The sequence below is a fragment of the Galleria mellonella genome, unplaced genomic scaffold, assembly GCF_026898425.1.
Source record: "Galleria mellonella isolate WM207_F2 unplaced genomic scaffold, CSIRO_AGI_GalMel_v1 utg117, whole genome shotgun sequence".
Lineage (NCBI taxonomy): Eukaryota > Metazoa > Arthropoda > Insecta > Lepidoptera > Pyralidae > Galleria > Galleria mellonella.
This window is the reverse complement of record NW_026441980.1, coordinates 8,141,518-8,164,504: the sequence shown is the minus strand read 5'-3', so window position 1 is coordinate 8,164,504 and position 22,987 is coordinate 8,141,518. Positions and strand designations below refer to the sequence as shown.

At 28.5% G+C, this 22,987-nt stretch overlaps 1 protein-coding gene across 12 annotated transcripts in view; it reads right to left on the bottom strand.

Annotated features, from left to right (window-relative positions):
* LOC113511544 (cAMP-specific 3',5'-cyclic phosphodiesterase) overlaps positions 1-22,987 on the bottom strand; it is a 547,503-nt gene that overhangs the window by 21,228 nt on the left and 503,288 nt on the right. For all 12 annotated transcript variants that reach the window (XM_052897791.1, XM_052897822.1, XM_052897825.1 and 9 more), the window contains one exon: positions 9,593-9,705. In XM_052897791.1, the coding sequence (XP_052753751.1) occupies positions 9,593-9,705 (113 nt within the window). The remainder of the gene's footprint in view (positions 1-9,592; positions 9,706-22,987) is intronic.

The window sequence follows — 22,987 nt, the reverse complement described above, 5'->3', positions numbered from 1 at the left end:
GTTTTAGTGGGAGTTCGGTGTTGTTGAAATTCAATTCTAATCGAGGTTAGTCATGCCGACAAATATACTAAACTTCGTTCTTGCAACAGAGAAGAAAATTGTAAAATATTTATTTTTGTATAAATTGGGATTAAACGTTATCATTGATAGTGTAATTATGTAATTGTCATTAGATAGTTACATAATATATTGATTATTATTTGAAAGCGTATTTTTATTATATAGAAAGAATAATGCAATATTCAAGTAAAATGTAAAATAAAAAGGGATATTTTCTATACAACAATAAAAAGCTTGTCCCATTGTGAATGGAGTTTTATCGAATTGTTAATTGCTTATAAATGAATGACGAAATTTACAGAGTGACTTCTCGATGAATTTAATCTCGTAAAGGGTAAAAGCAACGATGTTTCGATCGATACCATTAGGTAGGTATCTACTTATAATGGCCTTAGTAGAGTTACAGTTATTATCCTTGTGATATATTTATTTGTTTTGTACATATTTGAAATTTTTAACATAATTATCAGTTGAGATTGAAGGCTTTTTAAGAATTTGTGTTTAATTAATCTTACTATACATAATTTTAATGTTATATCAGGTTAACACAAACTCTTTGTACAATTTAGGTTTTACTGAATTCCGTTATATCTAATTTTATGCTCATGTCTTGTATCACGTTTACAGAGAAGTGCGTGGAAAAAAATATACATGAAGGTTAAGGGTTAGGAGTTTCCATTTCGAGCAACAAGCACGAGACGTTTAGAGGAAAATAATTCGATATATAGAGATGAATAAAAAAAGTGATCGATGACGACGTATAATGTTTCCTTAAAAAAATATTGGATTGTGATTGAGACTTTTATTAAATTTGGTAGTTTTTTATAATTAAATTTCTATAAATTATATACAAAAACTTCAGCAGAATATATTCATATTACAATGTATTAGATATACAATAATAAAAGTGTATAGGATAAGCATTATATAAATAAATTTGATATTCACATGATATTAAACATCATTAATATCTGTTAACATAATATTGTGAAACGCTACGATATTGTTATATTATAAATTTCTATATAGTAGGTACTCGTATATGTAAATTAGTATTTATGTACTAATTTTGAAATATCCTCTTTTGTGTATTATATATAGGCTGAGTATTAATTACTTTGCTAATAATAAGTCAAAATTTTATTATGATTATGTGATTCTTATTATGGTAAATAAGACTGTGGAAGTTTTTAAGAATACATTTAAGTATGTTTTAGTCGATACATATCGATATCGGAAAATTCATGTCAACCTTCGAGTACGAAGCGGCGTGCGGCCGTTGGTTGTTCAGAGGTCAGAGAAGACGTCATACCTACTTTAACCAGGTCATTTTGTATCACAACTATTGCTTGGTAATAAATTACATAATACCCTTGATGTATACTTATTAATAAAATATATATTTATATTTATTTCATAAATAGATATGCATACGTTACGATGATATAAATTTGTTCCGGCTTTAAAAATTGTATTTGCTCGTAGATTGAAATATTTCACCCTCCGCTGTCGAATAATTTTTCTAATATTAAAGATTGCCGAAATCAGGGTGAATTAAACGGATTGTTGTATGATGTAGACGCAAATGATTCAATAAATAAAAACTAAATCGTAATAATATATAATAAGCATACATTAATACGTAATCCTAATATATAATAAGTATACATTTTATAATATTTAATCCATTAAGGCGATATAATATTATTAATTATCAATGTCTTTCAAGAAAAAACAATAATATAAGAAAAAAAGTATTCTTTTATAATTTCAATATCTGTTGTGAAATAGTTTATTATGATAATTATTGGGTTTTTAAATGTTGTTTAAGCGCAACTCAATATCAGAATTTGTTATTTTTCCAATATGAATAAATTCTAAACGTACTAAAATTTTAACTGTACGAAATGGAATAACTACAGGTTATCAATTTAGAAAATTATAAAAGAAAACTAGATTTTTTGAGTATTTGTTATACGATATGTTCTCCAATTCAGATTTTTTTTGCAATGGATAAGAGCGTTTACTTTCTTGTTGATAACATATTAATTTTGAAGAGCAAGATCTTAAATTATAAAAGATGTTATTTTCGTATACGGAGTTAGTAGCTAATCGCATATCAGTATTGTACCTTATATTCACACGTGGGCAAAATGATAAAATAATATACGTAAACAGATAGGTGTAACATGGATACTACGCTGCTTATCTGAACTTATTTAGGCAATATTTACATATCACGTCAGTGATTGCGTAGATAGGTAGCTATTGAAAAAATCTGTGACGACATTCTTTAATGCAAATCGAGGTCTTCATGAACCGATAAATTTAAGATAAATATATTTGCAAATCCACTTTTGCAGTAAAATAAATGGAGACTACTTATGTACTCTTTGTGTCATTCACTTCATTTTCGTACATAGATATGAAAATATATAGCTATCAATATTTATACAGTCATCAGTGATTATAGTATCACGTTTTTACGTATTTTAACATGTTTGGAAAAGTGGGTAATCGTTGCGTAGAGCAAAGGAAGCTAATTTCGAACAATTTTCAAACAACTTGCACGTTCTTATTAAAAAAAAAAACGGGTTTATTAAAACGTGGAAATTGTAACATTAATAGATCCACAACAAAAAGGAAATAGTTAAATATAAAAATACTTAGACGATTAATAAATGTTTTCAAAAGCTAACTATAGATATTCCAATAATGTATTTATAACTTCGAAATTCTCGAAATTAGTAATAAAACTATTTTTACTAGTGTTAGAAATGCGTGAGAGAGTTGTCTGTTGGTCTATCTAGTTAGTGCATTTCTATGGTGTAACTATTGAGATAGTGAAATTGACAAAACTATTATAACATTCATTATTTTGTTAATGTGAATACCCAAGAAGAAAATTGTGAATAATATCATGGAAAAGAATCTTATGATACTTGTGAACTAAGTTGCAATAAACATCCAAGTATTCTAGTTATAAAGACATCAAAATTACCTATAAACTTTATACCTAATTTAGCTGTTATGACCACAACATTGAAAATCATAAGTTTTTCCTTTGCTTTGGGAGATGTACGTATTCGGAGAATCATGTACGTCAATTTGCCTTTTACATGAAAATATTTACGTGTCACATTACCGTAATACAACAAAATAAACTAATTCATATCTTTCATACATTTATCATGTAAGTATATGTATTTATATATATTTTTCGTTTTCGTGTAAATGCATTTACGTGATGTTACTTTATGACTAAGAAGCCTTCATCTTCTATTAGTAGGGACTATGTTTACCGGGCGTGACCATGATTGTTTGAAAATTATTTTCAGCGAATTACATTTTGACGCGGATTCTATTTTCCTGTTATAAAAAAAATAGATATTTCTTTGAATAGCATTTAGTAATAAGTACCCAGTTTAATATTCACGTATGATTTTTTTACCGAATAGGTTTTGATGTAAGTAGTAAATAAATGTATGAATACTATTTATCGTTCCCCTTAAAGAAAAATAAAATTTACATAAAATATGTAGATAAAAAAGCAAAAGAAGTTACAACGAATGTATCGCAGAATTCATATAAAAATATAGTCGATTCGAGAAGTTATTGATAATGATATTTATATTTTAATTTTCTTTAAATAATCTTCAAAAAGACGCGTGTCAAAAGAAATAGATATTCATAATGTGTATAAAAATATAATTAACTATCTACAGTTATAATCAGCTACTTGCCAACAGTTACTGATAACAAAATGTTAAATATATACCCAATAATTATATTAATTAGGACTATAGTCCTAATACAATCACAAGCGAAACCAGTAATGTGTGTGCACACTATAAAAAAATATTTAACGTTATTCGCAATGACAGATAAAGAGAATTCAATAAATTACTTATATATCTACAATGCATAATACTATTACTAGTGTACCTACTATTAAACGTACGCAATCTATCGATTCATAAGCTTATAATTACAACATAATGATAACAACCTCGCTTGTGTTAACTCACAGGTTACTTTATGAACTACATAATGTATTAAAACATGTTATAAACATGCATATAGATGTAGGAAACATATTATAATAATTTTTTTTTGTATAATAAGTATAGCAAAAGGTTGAAAGCAGTTTTGAAGTTCCTCGATTCACAAAGTAATAACTTAGAAGAATTATTACAAGAAAAACAAACAATTTATTTATATATAATGTGTATAGGTCAAATCATGGAGTTATACATTTTTCTTGAAACACACTACTATATTTTATATAAGATAATCTCAATGACATAGACGCCTCAATTTATAAACACTTTGGGTGGTTAACGTTATTAAGTCTTTCAGATTTTTAACTCGACTTATTTAAGAATTTACAAACGTTTTAAGCATATTCTGAAAATACTATTATATTTTCAGAAATTACAATATATTTTTATAGATAGTTTTTAATGAATGTTTTTAAAAAAATAGTTCATATATATAGAATATATTAACTATTTTTTTTTTAATAAAACTCCCAGTTAAAATGAAATGTTAGCAAAAAAACATTTATTATACCGCTTCAGCTATAGTAACATAGCAGCACACACCTCGATGAAAACTTTAAGGGTCCTGTTTAGCTCCACAAAAGGGTGATTCATGCAAAAACTAAGCATTTCCCTAATTTTTCCGAACTTATATAAAGCTCTATACATTTTCTGAAAAAGGATGCTTGCTTCCTGAGAGATAAATGCTACAGGTTTCTATACGGTGGTGTCTTGAAAAATACTCATTCCATTTCTCTTTGAAGATGACGTTTCCATTATTCTGTTCGTGGAACTGGGAGGGCGTAGATTGATTTTTGTCTCGGTCTCGTTAGGCGGGCGGCCTCGTGCTGCGTACGTGACTAACGCCGCGTGCGGGTGAGTGCCCGTGGGTTTCATGAATGTAGAATAATGTCGACATGAAGGCAACAACAACTAGACAATCAATTAACTGTGATCGATAACAATCATTCATCATTTAATAGTATTTTGTTTATTCGTATCTACTGATTGTTATTGAGTAGAAATGATATGAAATAACTGACCACATATCTATAAACCTCTATGATATATACTTACGAAATGGATATTTTAAATTTAGTAATAAAATTTTTTATTCACCATTCGTCATTTCGTCTATATTATGATGGACGTAATTTTAGAAAATTATTGTGCTACGATTTTCGCTGTGAGTTAACAAGTAGCCGGAGGCTTCAATTAACATTTGATGACAAAGCCTCGTTTCGAAGTTAGCTAATGTCAATAGAAAAAAATATTCAAACGTGGGCATGACAATCGATGTGAAGACCAGGCGTAGGAAGTGTTCAATCGAGTTCAAAGTAATATTGATATCGTACGAATAAAATCCAATAACACGGTAAATTCGTAGAACGTTTAATATTACTGCGAAATATTTTGTTTTTTTTTGTAATAAACAATAATTGAATGGTAAATCTGCCAGCGCTATCGGATTATGCTTGCGAGGTATGTATATATCAACGAGAGTGGTAGCTGAGGATGAAAGCAGGCCATTTAGCTTATCATGATAAATTTATCATCAAGAATGGAGCTGTATGTTTGTTGACCAACTTCGTGGTATAAATAAAAAGGATTAGCAACGATAGTTGCCAGGGGCTCCGCGTGAAGGTCAACGGGATAGGGCATATTATTAACAATAGAGATTCCATTCATTGTTACTAACAATGATAGGAACCATATTAGTGAATGAGATATTTATTTATAAACAACATTATGGAGAATAATATAAAGAAAAAAAACTACCTTGCAAAAGAAAATAATTCATTATTCATGTATAACACTGTGACCAAAAGCTGTACAATATAGTATCTATTATTTTGAACTTGAAAGAAAAACATAATCACCGGATCAGGCCATTTATTTCGGGGATTGGCAGACAAAGAAAAATGTCGAAAAAGAAAAAGTTTTGTGGTTTTGTAAAATATAAAAAAAGGCATCTTTGCAACATAGCCCTCCTTTTCAATACGATAATGTATCAACAAAGTAACAAAGGATAAAAGGAGTTTTCAAAATTTCAATCGTGGATTGCATGACATGGCTGCTATACAATACAACCATAGAATGTATAATAATATCTTATTAGATACATAATACAACGAAAACCTTGTCTTTTTTATTTGAGAAAGCTTCATTCAATTTCTTACAAAAATACGTGTGCGCGCGTGTGTAGTCATGAATTACACACCCACTTTTATAAGAAATCGAATGTTCCGTGTACAGCGGTAAACGAACGGAAACAAGATCTTAAAATAAGACATTTTCCTTTTCACAATATTACATCTACATTTACAATGTACTTGTATACTTCTGTATCTTTACTAATATCATAAATGTGAAACTGAGTTTGTAACTTTTTGGTGATTTAACATGGCAGATAAACATAACTATACTGTATAATCCAATAAACCTATTACATTTATTTTTTATTTAGATATAAGATACGAATGTACTAGTAGTTTATTGAAGTGTTGTTTACGTCATTCTAAATGTGAGACGTAACCCTTAGAAGGTAATTATAATTAAGGCACATGGATATTTACTAATATAGTTTTAAAATGAAATCGTTTAATAACATTGCTTGCCTATTGCTCTACAGCTATTTTGTAATTATTAATTATGTTATATTTAAGTGCCGGAGATTTCATTCGCGTGACTAGCACATATCGATTGACTCCGTACCAAACACTAGATACATGTAAGCTTTTGACGCTAAAAGAACGAATTCAATTTTATATTTAAATATTAATGAGGGCTAGAGATACATTAGTATTAATTATTGTTTTGTCAATTAATGTCAATAGGTATATATTATATAAATACAATACTTTAGCAGTAATAAGTAATAATTTAATAATTGTGTTAAAATCATCATATGGTAGAAACCGTTGTAAATACTATATACCTATAGATATTTTGTAAATTATTGTGTATACAATCCTCATAGCTTTCGTGGTACTACAGACTGCGTGCGTGCGTCATAATTTTATGCTTATTTTGAATCTGTAGTTAAGGTGTTTTCGATACTATGAGTAGGTATAAATTTATTAGGACTTATTATTCTATCGATCGATTAAAAACAAGCATTCCGATCATTATTTTTTTTTTGTGTGGTGCATGAGTCTGCAATTATTTATTGGAAGGTGAAGCAGTGAGTTAAATTGCTACATAACCATGGTAGTCAAATATATCAGGAAAGGCAACTGTTTACCGAATGATATATTACATAATCCCCTTGTTTGTGTATCTTGTTACTGCAAAGGGTATATAGTCCCGAAGCACAGCTCGTAGACCGTAATAGATTCGGTGAGGTACATGTTATACAAAAGAGTTTTTGACAAAATACATGGTAGTATCCATTCACATAATCTAGAAGCCAATTAGTAGGTAACCTAATGAACAGGTAATTACTAGTCCTTGTACCAAAATTAACAAAATTACGTTAGAAGTCACAAGATAGTGAACTATTTTATAATATTAGCTTTTGTTATTTGTTGAACCCACATCTCATTCTTGAAATAAATAGGGTACAATTATTGATTGTCAAAATTATTGTCGATCTAAAATTATATATATTTTTCATTAACAATAATTCAATTATAGCTATAGGATTTGTAAGTATTAATATTGTTGAGTATAAATGAGCACAACATCAGAATCATAATAAAATTATGGAGAAAAATATTGTACTCGTATTTGAATTGCAATATATATATATATATTATATAAAACAAAAAAGGTCAGAATTATTATTTATATTTATGTCACGAAGTCGTTTAGAAGTAAAGTGACATACAAAATATTTGCCAGTAAACATGTCCTAGTCGAGAAATCATTAAAAGTTTTCCTCTAAAAAGAAGCTTTGAAATCTGACGTACGCTCCATGAGACGTCATCTAATATAAAGGAAATATATGGGTCATATCACTTTTTGACATTTAAGAATGGACCACGTGAGTTTAATATTAAGTTATGATTTTCCTACTGAAAATAATTCAATTTTCCATTACATTATACTTTTCGCAGGCCCCTCGTGTACATTATATTAATAATTATATAATTAAAATTACTAATATAATATAGGAAAAGTCTTTTCCTCTCCACTTATGCTGTTATTACTTTTAATTTAAGAATTCAGTAATAAAAAAAAATATTTTATTTTCTTTTTTTTATATAATATAGAAATTTAGGCCAATATAGATAAAGCACAAAGATTATTATTTATGCGAAACTTGAAATAATGTAACAATAAACAAAACCACTGCAGTAAGTAGGTTATCAGTTAAAAGTTTGAAGTTTTAATAATATAAAGAGGAAAGAGTTGATTGTTTATTTATTTGCAACGGATAAACATAAAAACTACCCCTACTACTACTGACTTTTAAATTTTTATAACCTACAGAGAGCTTTATTATCAGCGAGTAACGCAGGGTGCACATTATTTTCGAAAATTCTATCTACCTATGCGAAGCGAAGTCGGATCGCTAGTATTTCATAAGTTGAATGTTTACTAAAATTATTTATCAAAAAAAATATACCTTCCCACAATGTTTGATTTCATAATTAATGTTAAATCCATATTAATTAGTGACGGAGTAAATTTATTCAGCATTTAATTATACATCAGTGTAAGATAGAATGATTGTCGTAATATTAATTGCACATTTATAAATTAATGTATGCACTTTTCATAACCACAGGATAGGTTAAGCATTATGACGTTTGGAAGTAATAAATTATAATAAAGAATACTAATAAAAAACTCTCTTTCATATCTATAATCTTAATAAGGATCATGTGAATAAAAAATAAATTGTATATAATCCATATTCTATTACTTTACTTTTATCTTTTGTATCTTATACTTTTGTAACCGATAGACACAAAATATTTAGAGTAAAGTAGTCCAGGCTTTCAAGACGATTGGATTCATGTGCGGAATAGTAGTTTATAATCATTTGCCTCTATAATACAGAAGATGAGAAAAAAAAAATCGATTTGACGAGAAAGAATACAAGATAACATTGTTGTACGATAGTTATGAGAGTAAACAGATGTTAAAGTATATATTTTTATCTGTAAATTTCCATTAAGTGCCATCTGTCTGTTAATCTCTTCTTACCTGTTGTAAAATAATGAATGCGTATAATAAGCCATAAATTCCCAATTAGCGATAATTAATTACTTAACACATTATTTCTGCGTTTGACAATTTATTTCCCTTTGAAAATGCTTTTAGAGAAAAGCAAAAATAATTTACTGTAAAAATAAACGTAAAAGAATTTTTTAAATATTGTACACCGAGAGACATATATTTCGTATTAATTTATTTTTTATATATTATATGCATTGCTAGAACATTTATAATAATAATATATGAAGGATTTGTAGATATATCAATCTAGTTACATATAGTGAATCTATAAATGCATTAGTGAAGCTATATACAATTGAACTTACCTTGAGCGAAGCCATATCGGAGACTGAGCGATGAGTTTGTATGGTCTCGAGCTGGTCCAGACACCAGTCGAGCTCTTCCACTGTTTCCAGTGCTAGCTTCATATAGGCTTCGTCTGTAACAAAAAGTAATTAATAAATAATAATGATAAATATTTTTTGTTTAAGTAAACTTAATAATAAGTACTTAATAGTATTTTTTTTATGAAACTACCGCTTAGTTTGAAATGCCATTTCAGCTGAAAAGAACGGGCTATAAACACAGCTGTTGCTTATTTTTTAAAGTATAAGTTTAATACAAAAAAAATGAATGGATAAAATTACTATCACAAACTTCGTATTTATAAAAAGAAAGAAAATAAAAGGTTTATTGTAAAGAAAAAGCTACATAGCCTAAATCTTGTTTACTGATTTCTATTGGCTTGTGTCAAAGGCGTTTTAACTGAGAAGAATAGAAGAATGAATGAGAAACTCGATCGCAGTTTTTAAACATTTAATTTGGCAGATTTTTTAAACATTACATAAGGTCTTTGGCAAAAAAAATATCACACCATAAAAAACAAAGATAATTTAAAACATACAACTATCATTATTTATATACACAATTATCCAGCCAAGCTTTGCACGGGTAGATAGAATTTTCAAAAATATTTTTTACTTTTTATAGATGAAAGGTTTTTCAAAATCGATTGAAAAGTTTTTGAATTTATCCATTAAAAACAATCAAATCTTTCCTCTATGTAGTATTAGTGTAGATAAATATTTCCACAATGCAACAATTATTTCTACACATTACTGGCTATACATTACAGTATTTTTGCGACAAATTTCATCAGTAACGCATCTATATGTAAGAGGTTAGAATAATTAAAATTTATTGGTGACCCGTTAGCCTATACAATCTTGTTATTGTTATATTTAAATAAAACTTATTTAATTGCAAACATATTTATTAACATCAAGAGAATGAACAAAGGTGAGAAAGCAACCGGAAGATCCGCTAGTACATACATGTTAACTAATGTCATCTGTCAATTAAGATGCGTTCCTTTATACATATTTAAACTAGGTACGTTCATCTTACACCTCCCCTTCAACTTTAAAACAAAACTTTTACAATCAATTACAAAATAAAAAAACATTTTACAAAATTACATTATAAATTGAGTCTATCTTTAGGTTTTATAATTCTTCCACTGCGAGTGTGACATGCTTTATGAGGGATATTTGATTGGTTACTATTTTCAGATACAATATTTGGCACATTATTACTAACTTTGTCATTTAAAGAATAATCAAAAAAATCTCTCTTAAAACTATGTGTTTTTGTGTTTGACCTCTTAATGTGATGAGAAGTGCGCCTAAAGGGCTTACAATTTTCTCCCCTACTGATCCAATATGATCTAGGTTCTTTAGACTTCTTAATAACTACTCCTTTTTTCCAATAACTATCATGACCTGTCCTATAAGTTACATTTTCTCCTTCCTTAAAATTTGTTTCACCCTTCCTTATAAATCTATCATGAATTTTTTTAGTTATAGATTGTTTCACAGTTAACAATTTATGAATATTTTTCTCTATTTTAGGTTCTAACATGCTTTCTGTAATAGGTACACAAGTTCTCAACTGTCTACTCTGTAATATTTGAGATGGTGATACTTCTAAACTAGATAAAGGTGTACAGTTATAACTTAATAGAAAATCTCTATAATCTACATTATCCTCCCTCGCTTTCTTTAATAAATTTTTAGCAATATTTACTGCCTTTTCTGACATGCCGTTACTTCTAGGATAGTGAGGGCTACTGGTAGTGATACAAATATCTTTAGATTTATAATACTGAATACATTCATAAGATTTAAATGGATTGTTATCTGCTATAATTTCAGTAGGGTAACCAAACCTTGTAAATACTTCCTGAAAAGCATTTATAACAGACTTTGAACTTTTATTTATTATTGGTATAATTTCCAACCAATGTGATAGATAATCCACAACGACAAGGTAGGATTTCCCTCCATACTCCATAATATCAGAACCTACTTTTGAAAATCTTAATTTAGGTATCTTATGCATTAACAATGGTTCATGAGTATTTGCAGATTTAAATTTCTCACAAGTTCTACATTTAGATATAAAGATTTGAATATCCTGAGACAATTTCGGCCAATAAAATAGCTGTCTAGCTTTTTTAATACTTTTACTTATGCCTGGGTGACCAGAATGAACTAAATTTAATACATATAATTGTAAAGATTTAGGAACAATAATTTTGTTAGTATAGAACACTAAACCTGATTCTACATAGATAACCTCTTTAAATTTAAAATATGGTTTACATTCTTTTAACAATTTATTTTCTTCAGGCCATCCTTGATAATAATATTTTATAATTTCAGATAACACTTTATCTTTGCTAGTCTCAGATCTGAACTCAGACTTTCTTTCACTACTCATAGGCAAATGCAATGAAACTGAATGAACCATGTCTAACATTTCATAGTCCTTCTCTGTTGTTTTCATACTACATCTAGATAACATGTCTGCAAAATGAATGTCTTTACCTGGTATATAATTAAGATTTAATCTATAATTTAATAATTTAAGACACAAACGTCTAAGCCTTGGAGATCCTACTTTAGTAATAGGCTTTTTAATAATTGAAATCAATGGTTTGTGATCTGTTTGTACCTGAATATTTTTAGCACCATATATATATTTATGGAATTTTTGTGTACCAAAATAAATAGCTAATAATTCCTTTTCCGTTTGACTATAGTTTAATTCACAATTGTTCATTGTTCTGGATACACAAGCTACTAATCTTAAACAGTTATTGTTATCTTTTTGAAACAAACAACTACCTATTCCATTCTGAGATGCATCACACTGCATTATAATTTCCTTTTTAGAATCAAAAGCACTCAAAGCTGGAGCCTCTGAAACTTTCTTTTTGAGCTCTGAAAAATTTTTATCATGTATTGGTAACCACTGAAATAAAACATCTTTTTTCAATAATTGACATAATGGAGCCATAAGCTCAGCCATTTCTGGTACATATCTTCTAACATAATTGAATGACCCTATAATTCTTCTTAACTCAGCTATATTCCTAGGAGCTTCTAGACTTAATAAAGATTTGACTCTATCCTTGTCCATTTCCATACCCTTTTCACTGAATATTTGTCCTATATATTTAATTTCTTTTAACTTATATTGCAACTTGTCTTTATTAAATTTAGCTTTTATTTGTTTTGCACGTTTAATAACTTCCCTAACAGTTTTATCATGAGCTTCCTCAGTTTCTCCCATAACTAGTAAGTCATCGAACCATGTTATTACATTAGGTATATCGCCAAAGTAATTTTGAATTTGATCTTGAAATACATCAGGTGAATTTGAAAGACCATACGGTAAAACTAAGTATCTATACACTCCAAAAGGTGTCGCAAAACAACATTTCCATGATGCACTTTCTGTTAGTGTCACATGATGAAATCCTTCCGATAAATCAAAAACTGAAAAATACTTTTTACCTTTTACTTTACATGCTATCTCATCTACAGTTAATAATACTTGGGGTTTTCTAATTATTTTTTTATTTAACTCACTGGGATCTAAACACAATCTTATTTCCATTAGGTTTTTCTACTAAAACTAGCCTATTTATACATGCTTCTGAACTTATCTCTTCAACTTTAGTGATAGCTTTCCTCTTAACTAACCTATTCAATTCACACTTCAAAGGATTATATAATTTATTTGGTATCTTAGGTGCCGCATGACAAATTTGCTCATGTGGTAATGTAGGAATATCCACTGGTTTAGGAAAATTTCCATGACCTTCAAAAATTTCCATATTTTCTTGTATAAACTTAAATTTCTCATCATTACAATTTAAATTTACTGTATTAATTCTTTTAACTAAATTCAATGCAATACAACCTGGTAATCCTAGTAACATTGATTTACAGTCAACTACCATGAAATCTTCATAACATTCAATTGCTTTATATTTACAGTGTAAATTTACCATACCCACTGGTTTAATTGTGGAGCCTTGAAAGGCCTCTAAACTTTGGTTACATTTCCTAAGTTCAATATTACTTCCTAGTGACTTATATATATTTAATGGCATTATACTCACATCTGCCCCGGTATCTAATCTACAGTTTACATACCTGTTCTCAATTAAAATGTTCTCTGTCCAGTGTGTCTTTTTATTACCTTTTACTTTGTTTCTCGTTATACTGCAACAATACAATTTAGAATTAGAGTCACTGTCAGAATTACAATCTACATTTTGTACCTTTTTCTTCACATTACAACTAACTGCAAAGTGATTCTTTAATCCACATTTATGACATCTCTGCCCAAAGGCTGGACACTCCCTCGGACCGTGGTTTCTCTTACAGCGCCTACAATTAAATTTTTCTATATATTTTGTTTTATTTTCTTGATATGCATGCTGCCTTCCTTTATTTTTCTGTTTCCCATTATATACTTCTTTATTTCCTTGATATACTTCCTTTTCCTTCTGTTTTAAACTATTTCTTTTCTTCACTATATCTATTTCTATATTTGGATTCATCTCTTTTGCCTGCTTTTTACTAATTTCACTTGTACGACAAAAGTTGGTTGCCTTCTCAAGTGTTAAATTGTCTATTCTTAGTAGAGATTCCTGTAAGGACTTGTCGTATATGCCTTGCACTATTTTATCTCTTAATATTTGGTCCTCTAATGATTCTTGTCCTTCTACATTTTTATACGAACAATTAGCAAGCAGCTGTTTTAAATCTGTGAGAAAATTATGAAAACTTTCGCCTTCTTTTTGTTTCCTTTCATTAAATTTATATCTTTCAAATACTTGATTTGCTCTTGGACTTACATAATTATTAATAGCTCTTATAACATTTGCATAGACTTGCGATTCTGTTTCCGTAATCGGCAATGTATGTAGCAATCTTGCAGATTCGATTCCCATCATATTACGCAAAAGTGATAATTTTACTTTGTCCTGCGAGTCATCTTTTCCAATGCTCATTAAATAATCCTCGAATGCCTGTATCCATACCTTCCACTCTGAGGCTGCATTAGGCGATCTTATGTCGAAATTTGGAGGCAATTTAACCGATCCTTCCATGATGGCGTCTGCTTGGCTGAAAAACTTCTTTACGATATTTAATACTTGATACAATATCGTTTACACTTTGAATACGATAATTGCAACTTCAACCATGACTACTACTTCGAATACCGCTACGACTGCGCCATGTTATATTTAAATAAAACTTATTTAATTGCAAACATATTTATTAACATCAAGAGAATGAACAAAGGTGAGAAAGCAACCGGAAGATCCGCTAGTACATACATGTTAACTAATGTCATCTGTCAATTAAGATGCGTTCCTTTATACATATTTAAACTAGGTACGTTCATCTTACAGTTATATGACAGATAGATAACAATAATCAACGTCTAGTTTTCGTAATTCCAATCTTGAGGACAAAGTTAATCGAATAAAAGCTAATAGGTATATAAAAATCAGTAAATAATACTATAGAATATTTATACCATTACTCTACAGGTAAATCGTTTCAATAATAGGTATATTGACTACCAATGAAAGTCAATGTCCAACGGAATTACTTAGTACTTAAAATTTATTCAATCTGTACTGAAAAGACCATTCGGCCCTTTTATTCTGAAAGGGCCATACAACTTAGAGCTATCTATTACTTATACCAATTACAAATTGACCTTTCTGATAGTATCGAAATTCTAAAGATGGGAATGATTGATACAAAAGCCGTATCTACGATTAGTTTTTTAAATTAATGAAAATAATTTCGTCCATGGTCTCGATATACGTTATTGAGTTATCAGTGATTATATGTGAAATGAAATAATGTCAGTTAGGATATCGTAATGAATTCACAAGGAATTATCTACGACGGTTTCCAGGAGGGACCGTATGGAGGCGTTGAATTATGTTTAGGTTAACCTAATATTACACGCAAGCTGAAACCACCTAGTTTCAAGTTAAACTTATCTGTAATAAATGTAACAGGCCTCAGGGAGGGATAATATTAATGTTATCAATTCTTTTAATAAGGCTTTAATATAAACTTGGTACTTAGAAGATAGCAAGTAGGTGTTATAAATCTTTTTATTGGTATAACCCAAGTATTGGTACCGTACCAATCTTTATCTTATCTTTGTACGAGTACAATAGTAATGTCTTTTATGGCAGTGACGTAGACAGCTACCTAGTATAATCTCTAAGATATATAGACATAACATGTTTTTCAATCATGATCAAAAATTAATATAATGTATGTTAATAAAACCATAATACCATAATCTATGGTCGATATCTATCTTAGATTATAAAGTATATAGATTGGTAATGTAAAAAAGGAAAACTTAATAACATATATGTATGTTGGAGCGAGATACACAAGTAAGACATTCACTTACACAATAAAAATAAATTTCAAGCTAATATGGCAGGAGTATGGACAAAATAATTTCTAACTATGCTGATAGTTTGAAATGGAATTAGTTTTTAGTGGGTACAATTAAGTATGTTGTACCTGAATATAACATAAATAGCGAATAAATAAAATCAGATAATTTTTATTTTTTTAAAATAATCAGAAATATTTTGTAAAATAATTGGTGAAAAAATATATCTAATTTTACTCAATTTAAGTTATGAATATCCACGAAATAAAATCAAAATTACAACAAATACCTGAAGTGTTACTATTGTTGCGACTTCAATCCCATATGAATTCTGAACTGGTACGAGTATAAATTTACTATTAATTTATATAAGACAGCATGAAATCAAATTTGGACAGAACTTGAACAAACAAACAAACACACAGAGAAACAAAGAATTTGAAAAAATCTGGATTTAATTCTAAAATCATAACATTTTTTCTATGTACAGACATTTGATCTTTACAGTTTTGTTACAGGGATATTTATTTTTTTACACTACTCACATTTCCTGAAATTTTGTACAATAAAAAAGGCTATTAAAAATCGAATAATATAATAAAAGTACATAATTATTTTGATGTACCACAATATAATAAATCATAACATATTATCTTGTCTTTTTTATCAGTAATTGAATGTATAGCTACTTAATGACGATTATGACGTTGATATTAAGCATTAACTTATTATTTGATACAGCTATCTAATTTAGAAATGGGGCATCATAAATGAGGTCATAATCACTGTAAGGAGTCGTAGCGGTAAACGTTAAAGATAAATATGTCGTAAGCAGTTATAAGGAATTGATGGACAAAAATATATTCTGAAGTTTGTGGGGTAGAAGGCTTCATTATGGGTTAATAAACTGAACCGCAGCTAGACACGAGTAAAAGACAATACTCATAAATTGGGCCTAGAAAAATTCTCAGTAAATCACATACTACACAAGTGTGGTTTATAAATTTATATTATGGATTAAAATGTACTTGATTGACAAATGCTTTGACAAGCTAAGTAATTTTTATAAATATAGGGCTTCCGGAAACGTAATGCGTCAATCAGAATATGAAAGAAATTAATGGAAGAACTATAGGATTTTGAACGGCAAATTAATCTTAGAAAAGCTATGAAACCATAATGCCGTGAAACAAATGTGCTACTTGCATAGCTGTCTTTCGATTTGAAGGATATCCCGGTGAAATTATATAGTACAGAGGTATCACCACAGTTCTAGTTAAATTTATTTTATATAATTAAAAAAATCGTCGTATTTACACATTATGTTGGTAAGCATAATTTACAAAATGCTAGTTTGTTGGTTTTGCTTTAGTTTAAATTGAAGATAATCTCAAAGTCAACTTTAGACTTCAATATTTATCAGCATAACTTTAATTAAATTGTCTTATAAAACATTGGTCATACTTAATGACCAATAAGTTAAGTACTTAACTTAAAAGTATCGAAATATCAGGCATATGAATATATCGACACGTTACTCGTTTTTGATAAAATTAATCATTATACATGTTAATCTTCGGTTTCTGGTGCAAATTATTATTTTTATTTTATAAAAAAATACTTCCTTTACTTCATCATCATCATTACGTCAGAGAACATTATCTTCAGTGACAGTCATAAAGAACGGTCGTGAGCCACCCGCATTCATTGACTTCCTGCAACACATTTGAGGTCGTTGCTCCACCTTAGATGTCATTTGGGAACGTTTCTTCCCCATGGACTGTCAGTTCTTCGAGTTCTTTGTTGCTGACTCTGTGAATTATTTCGTTAATTTCCTATTTTATAATTAAATGCACCTATTATGTAATAATAAATTGCGTTCTTTAGTGAACTTAATACTACAGCATTATTGATAGTACCTTAATTTACATACGAGTATAATATAAGTTTAATTATAATAATCTTTTCAGTTTCTTCCTAATATTTGAAAAACAGTTCAAATTGTAATAAATTACAATACTCGATATGTTTATACGGGATTATGTAAGTTTGTGAGTCATTAGTGAGATCGCGAGTGCGGTTCATAGGGACTGCTTATCGGAATAAACAACAGTTATCTCAAACCGCGAGACATTATAAGGCTTACTTGTTATTATCTTCATATTGATAGAATAAAGCAGCATGTAATACAAAGTCAAATTTTATCTTGACTCCAAACGTATCAACAAAACGTCCAAGCGATGTCATTAGGCAAGTTAGACGATGAATTTGAGGATTATACGCAATTCAAACTTGTTTCTCTTAATTTCTTAACAAATTGTACTTGATAAATTAGAATTCAGGAATGGCCAGAAAATTTTGTTTTCTGCCCTTTGGTAATGAAATAAAGCGAGAAAATATTTATTACATGAAAAAAGGGAAAAAGAAAAGTTTTTTTAAATATTAAGTAGGTAAGGAATATCCATGTTTAGATAATTACTTACATATATATATATATATATATATATATATATATATATATATATATATATATATATATATATATATATATATATATATATATATATATATATATATATATATATATATATATATATATATATATATATATATATATATATATATATATTTGCAGACTTCATATATATATATATATATTATATATATATTATTTTATATTTATATGCAGATAAAGCTCACTTAATATTTAATCGGTTCCGGAATGGCATACAGATGATTTAAAATTATCGATAATATGTTAAAGGTCCTGTTTCTTAAGAAGATTAATGTATTGTTGACAGTATGAGTAGATCACGTGATTCACGCGTCATATAGCGGTGTCTGTTTCTAGATAACTCGTGAGTTCGATTCAGTTTGACCCTATGTGAAGTAAATAAAGATAAACTAATTAATAAAAATTGTTTGATGTCTGTGACCAATCGATGTCACGTCTAGAATGTAAATATTGTGACATCTATAATGAATACTGTTAAATAGGACATTAACCTGAATAGACAGTCATTGGCGTCATATTTACGAAATTAGCTTTGTATTATAATGTTTAAATAGATTTAAAACAATATATGAGTGAAGATAAATAATAGGAAATTAAATTCAATGCTTGTAAAACAATCGGCGAGCACCGCATAATTTGAGTCAGGTATTTCACTAAAAAAATGAAAGCAAAATTGTGTGCACTTGGATAACATTATTTATTAAATTTATGACGGAGCTTCTGTGAGGGCTTTTGTTAAATACAACAAAAAGGTGAAGTATACATTTGTGATGCAAATTCGAAACGTGCACGTAAAAACCCCATCACAGATGAATAATTTCATTGACACACAGTCACGTAAATTTAAACACAAAATGGATGTGGCTGTTAGTTTAATGTACATGGTACATATAAACTAACAGTTGCTAGTAAAGTTCGGCAAATTTTTAATTAAAATCTGGCACCGAAAAAATCCATAGAATCTGTGATAAAATCCGTGAGTTCGAGAACATGGTACACATATAATTTGATAACAATCATTTTCTTTTTTAAAAACTGTAAATAATAAACAAGTAAATTAGAATGAAAATCAAAAAAGATTCTTCTAGAACACAATGTCATTAGTCGCTTTATTTGTAACGACAGCAATTTATGACAAGTAACAGATAGTCTGTTTGATATGTAACGAAAACTTTTTATTAACTTTACCTATTTAGGTATTAAGAATATTTTTATTTTATATCATACTTTAAATTATATCAGGAATTTATTATATTTATTGTGTGGCAAAGAAACACTAGAAAATAGTTTTTTAAATTACAAGCTAGTAAGCGCCGTAAAAGAAGCTTAAATGAAATTCAATCTCCTTAAATAGACAGTCCTTATAGTTTCTGCCTTTTGATCGGATTGCTGATAATGTAAATATATTTAATATATGTATTTTAAATTAAATGCATTTAGTGCTTTAGGGAAATCAATGAATGATTCATATATTTATTTTGTTTTAAAATTTCTTTTTTTTATGAAATTTACATTCACTGACCGCAAATTTATTCTATTTTTAACGTGTATTGGTCATTATAATAATTTATATTTACCTTTTCTTAGACTTTATTACATGCTATAGTGTTCTGCGAAGCTCGATGACTAGCGAAAACATTGAATAAAAAAGTTGCGAAATAGATATAGATCATGGTTACGACCTCGAGTCACGAAAGTATTTGGAGCAAACGTTAATAACCTTTTTCCAATTAAATAAAACAGTAAAGTAAACATTCACTAGATGTCAATGAGAAGAATGCATTTTTATTATCCGATTTTCAAAGAATTAGAATTTTAATACGACTGTAGTTTTGTTGTCTGCATATATTGTATCTCTGATAATTTTGAACAGATTTTGAAAATTCCTCCTTTAATGGAAAAGTTTGGCAACCACTTTTGGCTTTCTTTCACTATTTACTGTTGGATGTATAATTACAAATTAGTTTTGTTTCAATGCCTTAACGACATATTAAATGTCTTAAGTCTATTCTACTTTAATAGTGTAAATACCGAATCACATCTCTAAACTTATCTGCTGAAAACCGATGAAACCTATGTAGTGTTTTTAAAAATATACATATTATTATTATATTTTTGTAAGCGCATACCAATTTTGATATCTCTGATTAAAGATGAAAAACTACAAAACAAACTTTTCTATCTAAAATATATTTTGCTACCTATACAAAAGAAACATGGATACTGTTCAAATTTTGTTTTTCTTGTTGGTCCTATGGTTGATTTATATGATAGGGAGCAAACAAGTATGCGGCTCATTTGATGGAAAGTAACTATTGCTGCCTATATCTATATAACCAAAAAACCACGTTAGTAGATTTTCTAAGGCAGACCTTATTCATTAAATTTAGGAGAAGTCATATATTTAATGCACTACATAGTATAAAACAAAGGCCCTTTATGTGTTTGTCTCTCTTTTTTTAATAACATACTTCTAAACCAAGCAATGTAAATACATTGAATACTATACACATCCATTTGTATATACGAGTAGGTTTCGCGTTTTACATTTTTTACGAAATATATGAATATTTTACACCTGTATGAAGCGAAGTTATTTTATTATGATTGACTTTATTTTATTTTGCGGAGCAAAATTTTAAATTATATAGATACAAAAGAGACTAGCATTCACAGTGCAACTAATTCACCATCTACTTGGCCTCGCACTGGCCTACATTTCACGCTTTCCTGGAACAGCGGCAGGCGTCCCGGATTCAATTGAAGCCGCCTAACATCTCGTCTCATTAGTACTTGTCACGCTCCAAATGTAAATTATTTTCACAAGGACTGTGAAATCTATCTATATTAGATAATATAAATGTGTTTATAAATTTTAAAATTTTTACTCAGTTATCAGGTTCATTTAATTAATGTAGCTTCATTACTTAATAATAATATACCTGCTTCTAGAACTTATTTATGTTTATTGGGCAAAAATGTTTCTGATAACAGAGACAAATTATGCATTTTTTTTTTCAAAATATAAACTATCAGGCATAGATAAATTAGAGTCTGATAATGTTTAATTAAGTTAATGAGAGAAAAAATAAGAATTACAAAGTTTTTGATTATTGTTTTAGTAAGTATTTAATATTAATATTATATAATTTAAAAATAAATACCTTTGCACATAATACAATGAATATAAACGGGACACATTAGAATAAAACTAATTTATAATTATGCACTTAGGTAAATCACTAATTAAAACATAGTAATTACTATAATATTATATTTAGATATAAACGTAAATACATATACATTCACGTCACGAATTGGTCAGTAAAGACGGAACACTGACATATGTAGGCGAGGTGTTGTAGCAGTCGATTTATAATAAACAGTAATACGAAAATTTACTGGTCACGATTTAAGAAGATTTTCCGACGAGAACCATTTATGTAGATTGTCTATTTTATTTTAACATTATAATGTGTATGATGATGATGTATGTAGATAAAACAATGTCACCAGTGGAAAATGTATACGAAAAATAAATGGTACTTATCATATATTTTCCTTTTATTTAAATTTAAAAATAATCAAACAACAACAATAATATGCTTAAATGTTGGACCTAAAAATACGAGTACTTGATGGCAACCCCATCAAGTATTTTTAGTATGCAACTAAATAAATTTTTCTGTACATATAATATTATTTAGGAATTATAACTTTGTTTCTGTAACAAATATAATATATTTGAAATTTTTGTTCTCTGTTCCAGCATTACAATGTTAATAAAATTACGAAGGTCGATGACTTAGACGGGACCTTTGACGCTTTGTGACGTTTTTAAGCAAACCAAAGATAGGTACGTATTATACATATTGTGGTTTGCATCTTCTTAAAATACCTATTATTTTATTGTCTATTTTTATATCCGGGTGCCAATGATAACTATATATATATTGTTTCATCGCTTTCGTAAATTGTCACATGCACACTATTTTATAAAATACCCTTAAATTGCAGTACACATTTTATAAATTTTTTAACACAATGTTCAATGCACATTTATTATTTACATAACTTTCCTGATCGAGATAATTAAAATATTATACTGTGGATTTATATTAATTCTTCAATTAAGTTAAAACTTGACATTAAATAGCAAATATATAAATGCTATAAATTTGTTGTTGCTAAATTGGCAAGTAAGTAGTAATATTTAAAAATCAGTAGTTACAATAATATTTGAACAATAATTATATAGTTTTAACATCTTATTTGGTACACATCCCAGGAACCTTGAGTTGGAGCGATGACCTTTCTAAAATTTTACTGTACCTACTCGTATCAGATCGGAGTTTTACAGACTAACAGATTATCATTTCTGTCACTAGTAATTATATTGTTACAGTCAATA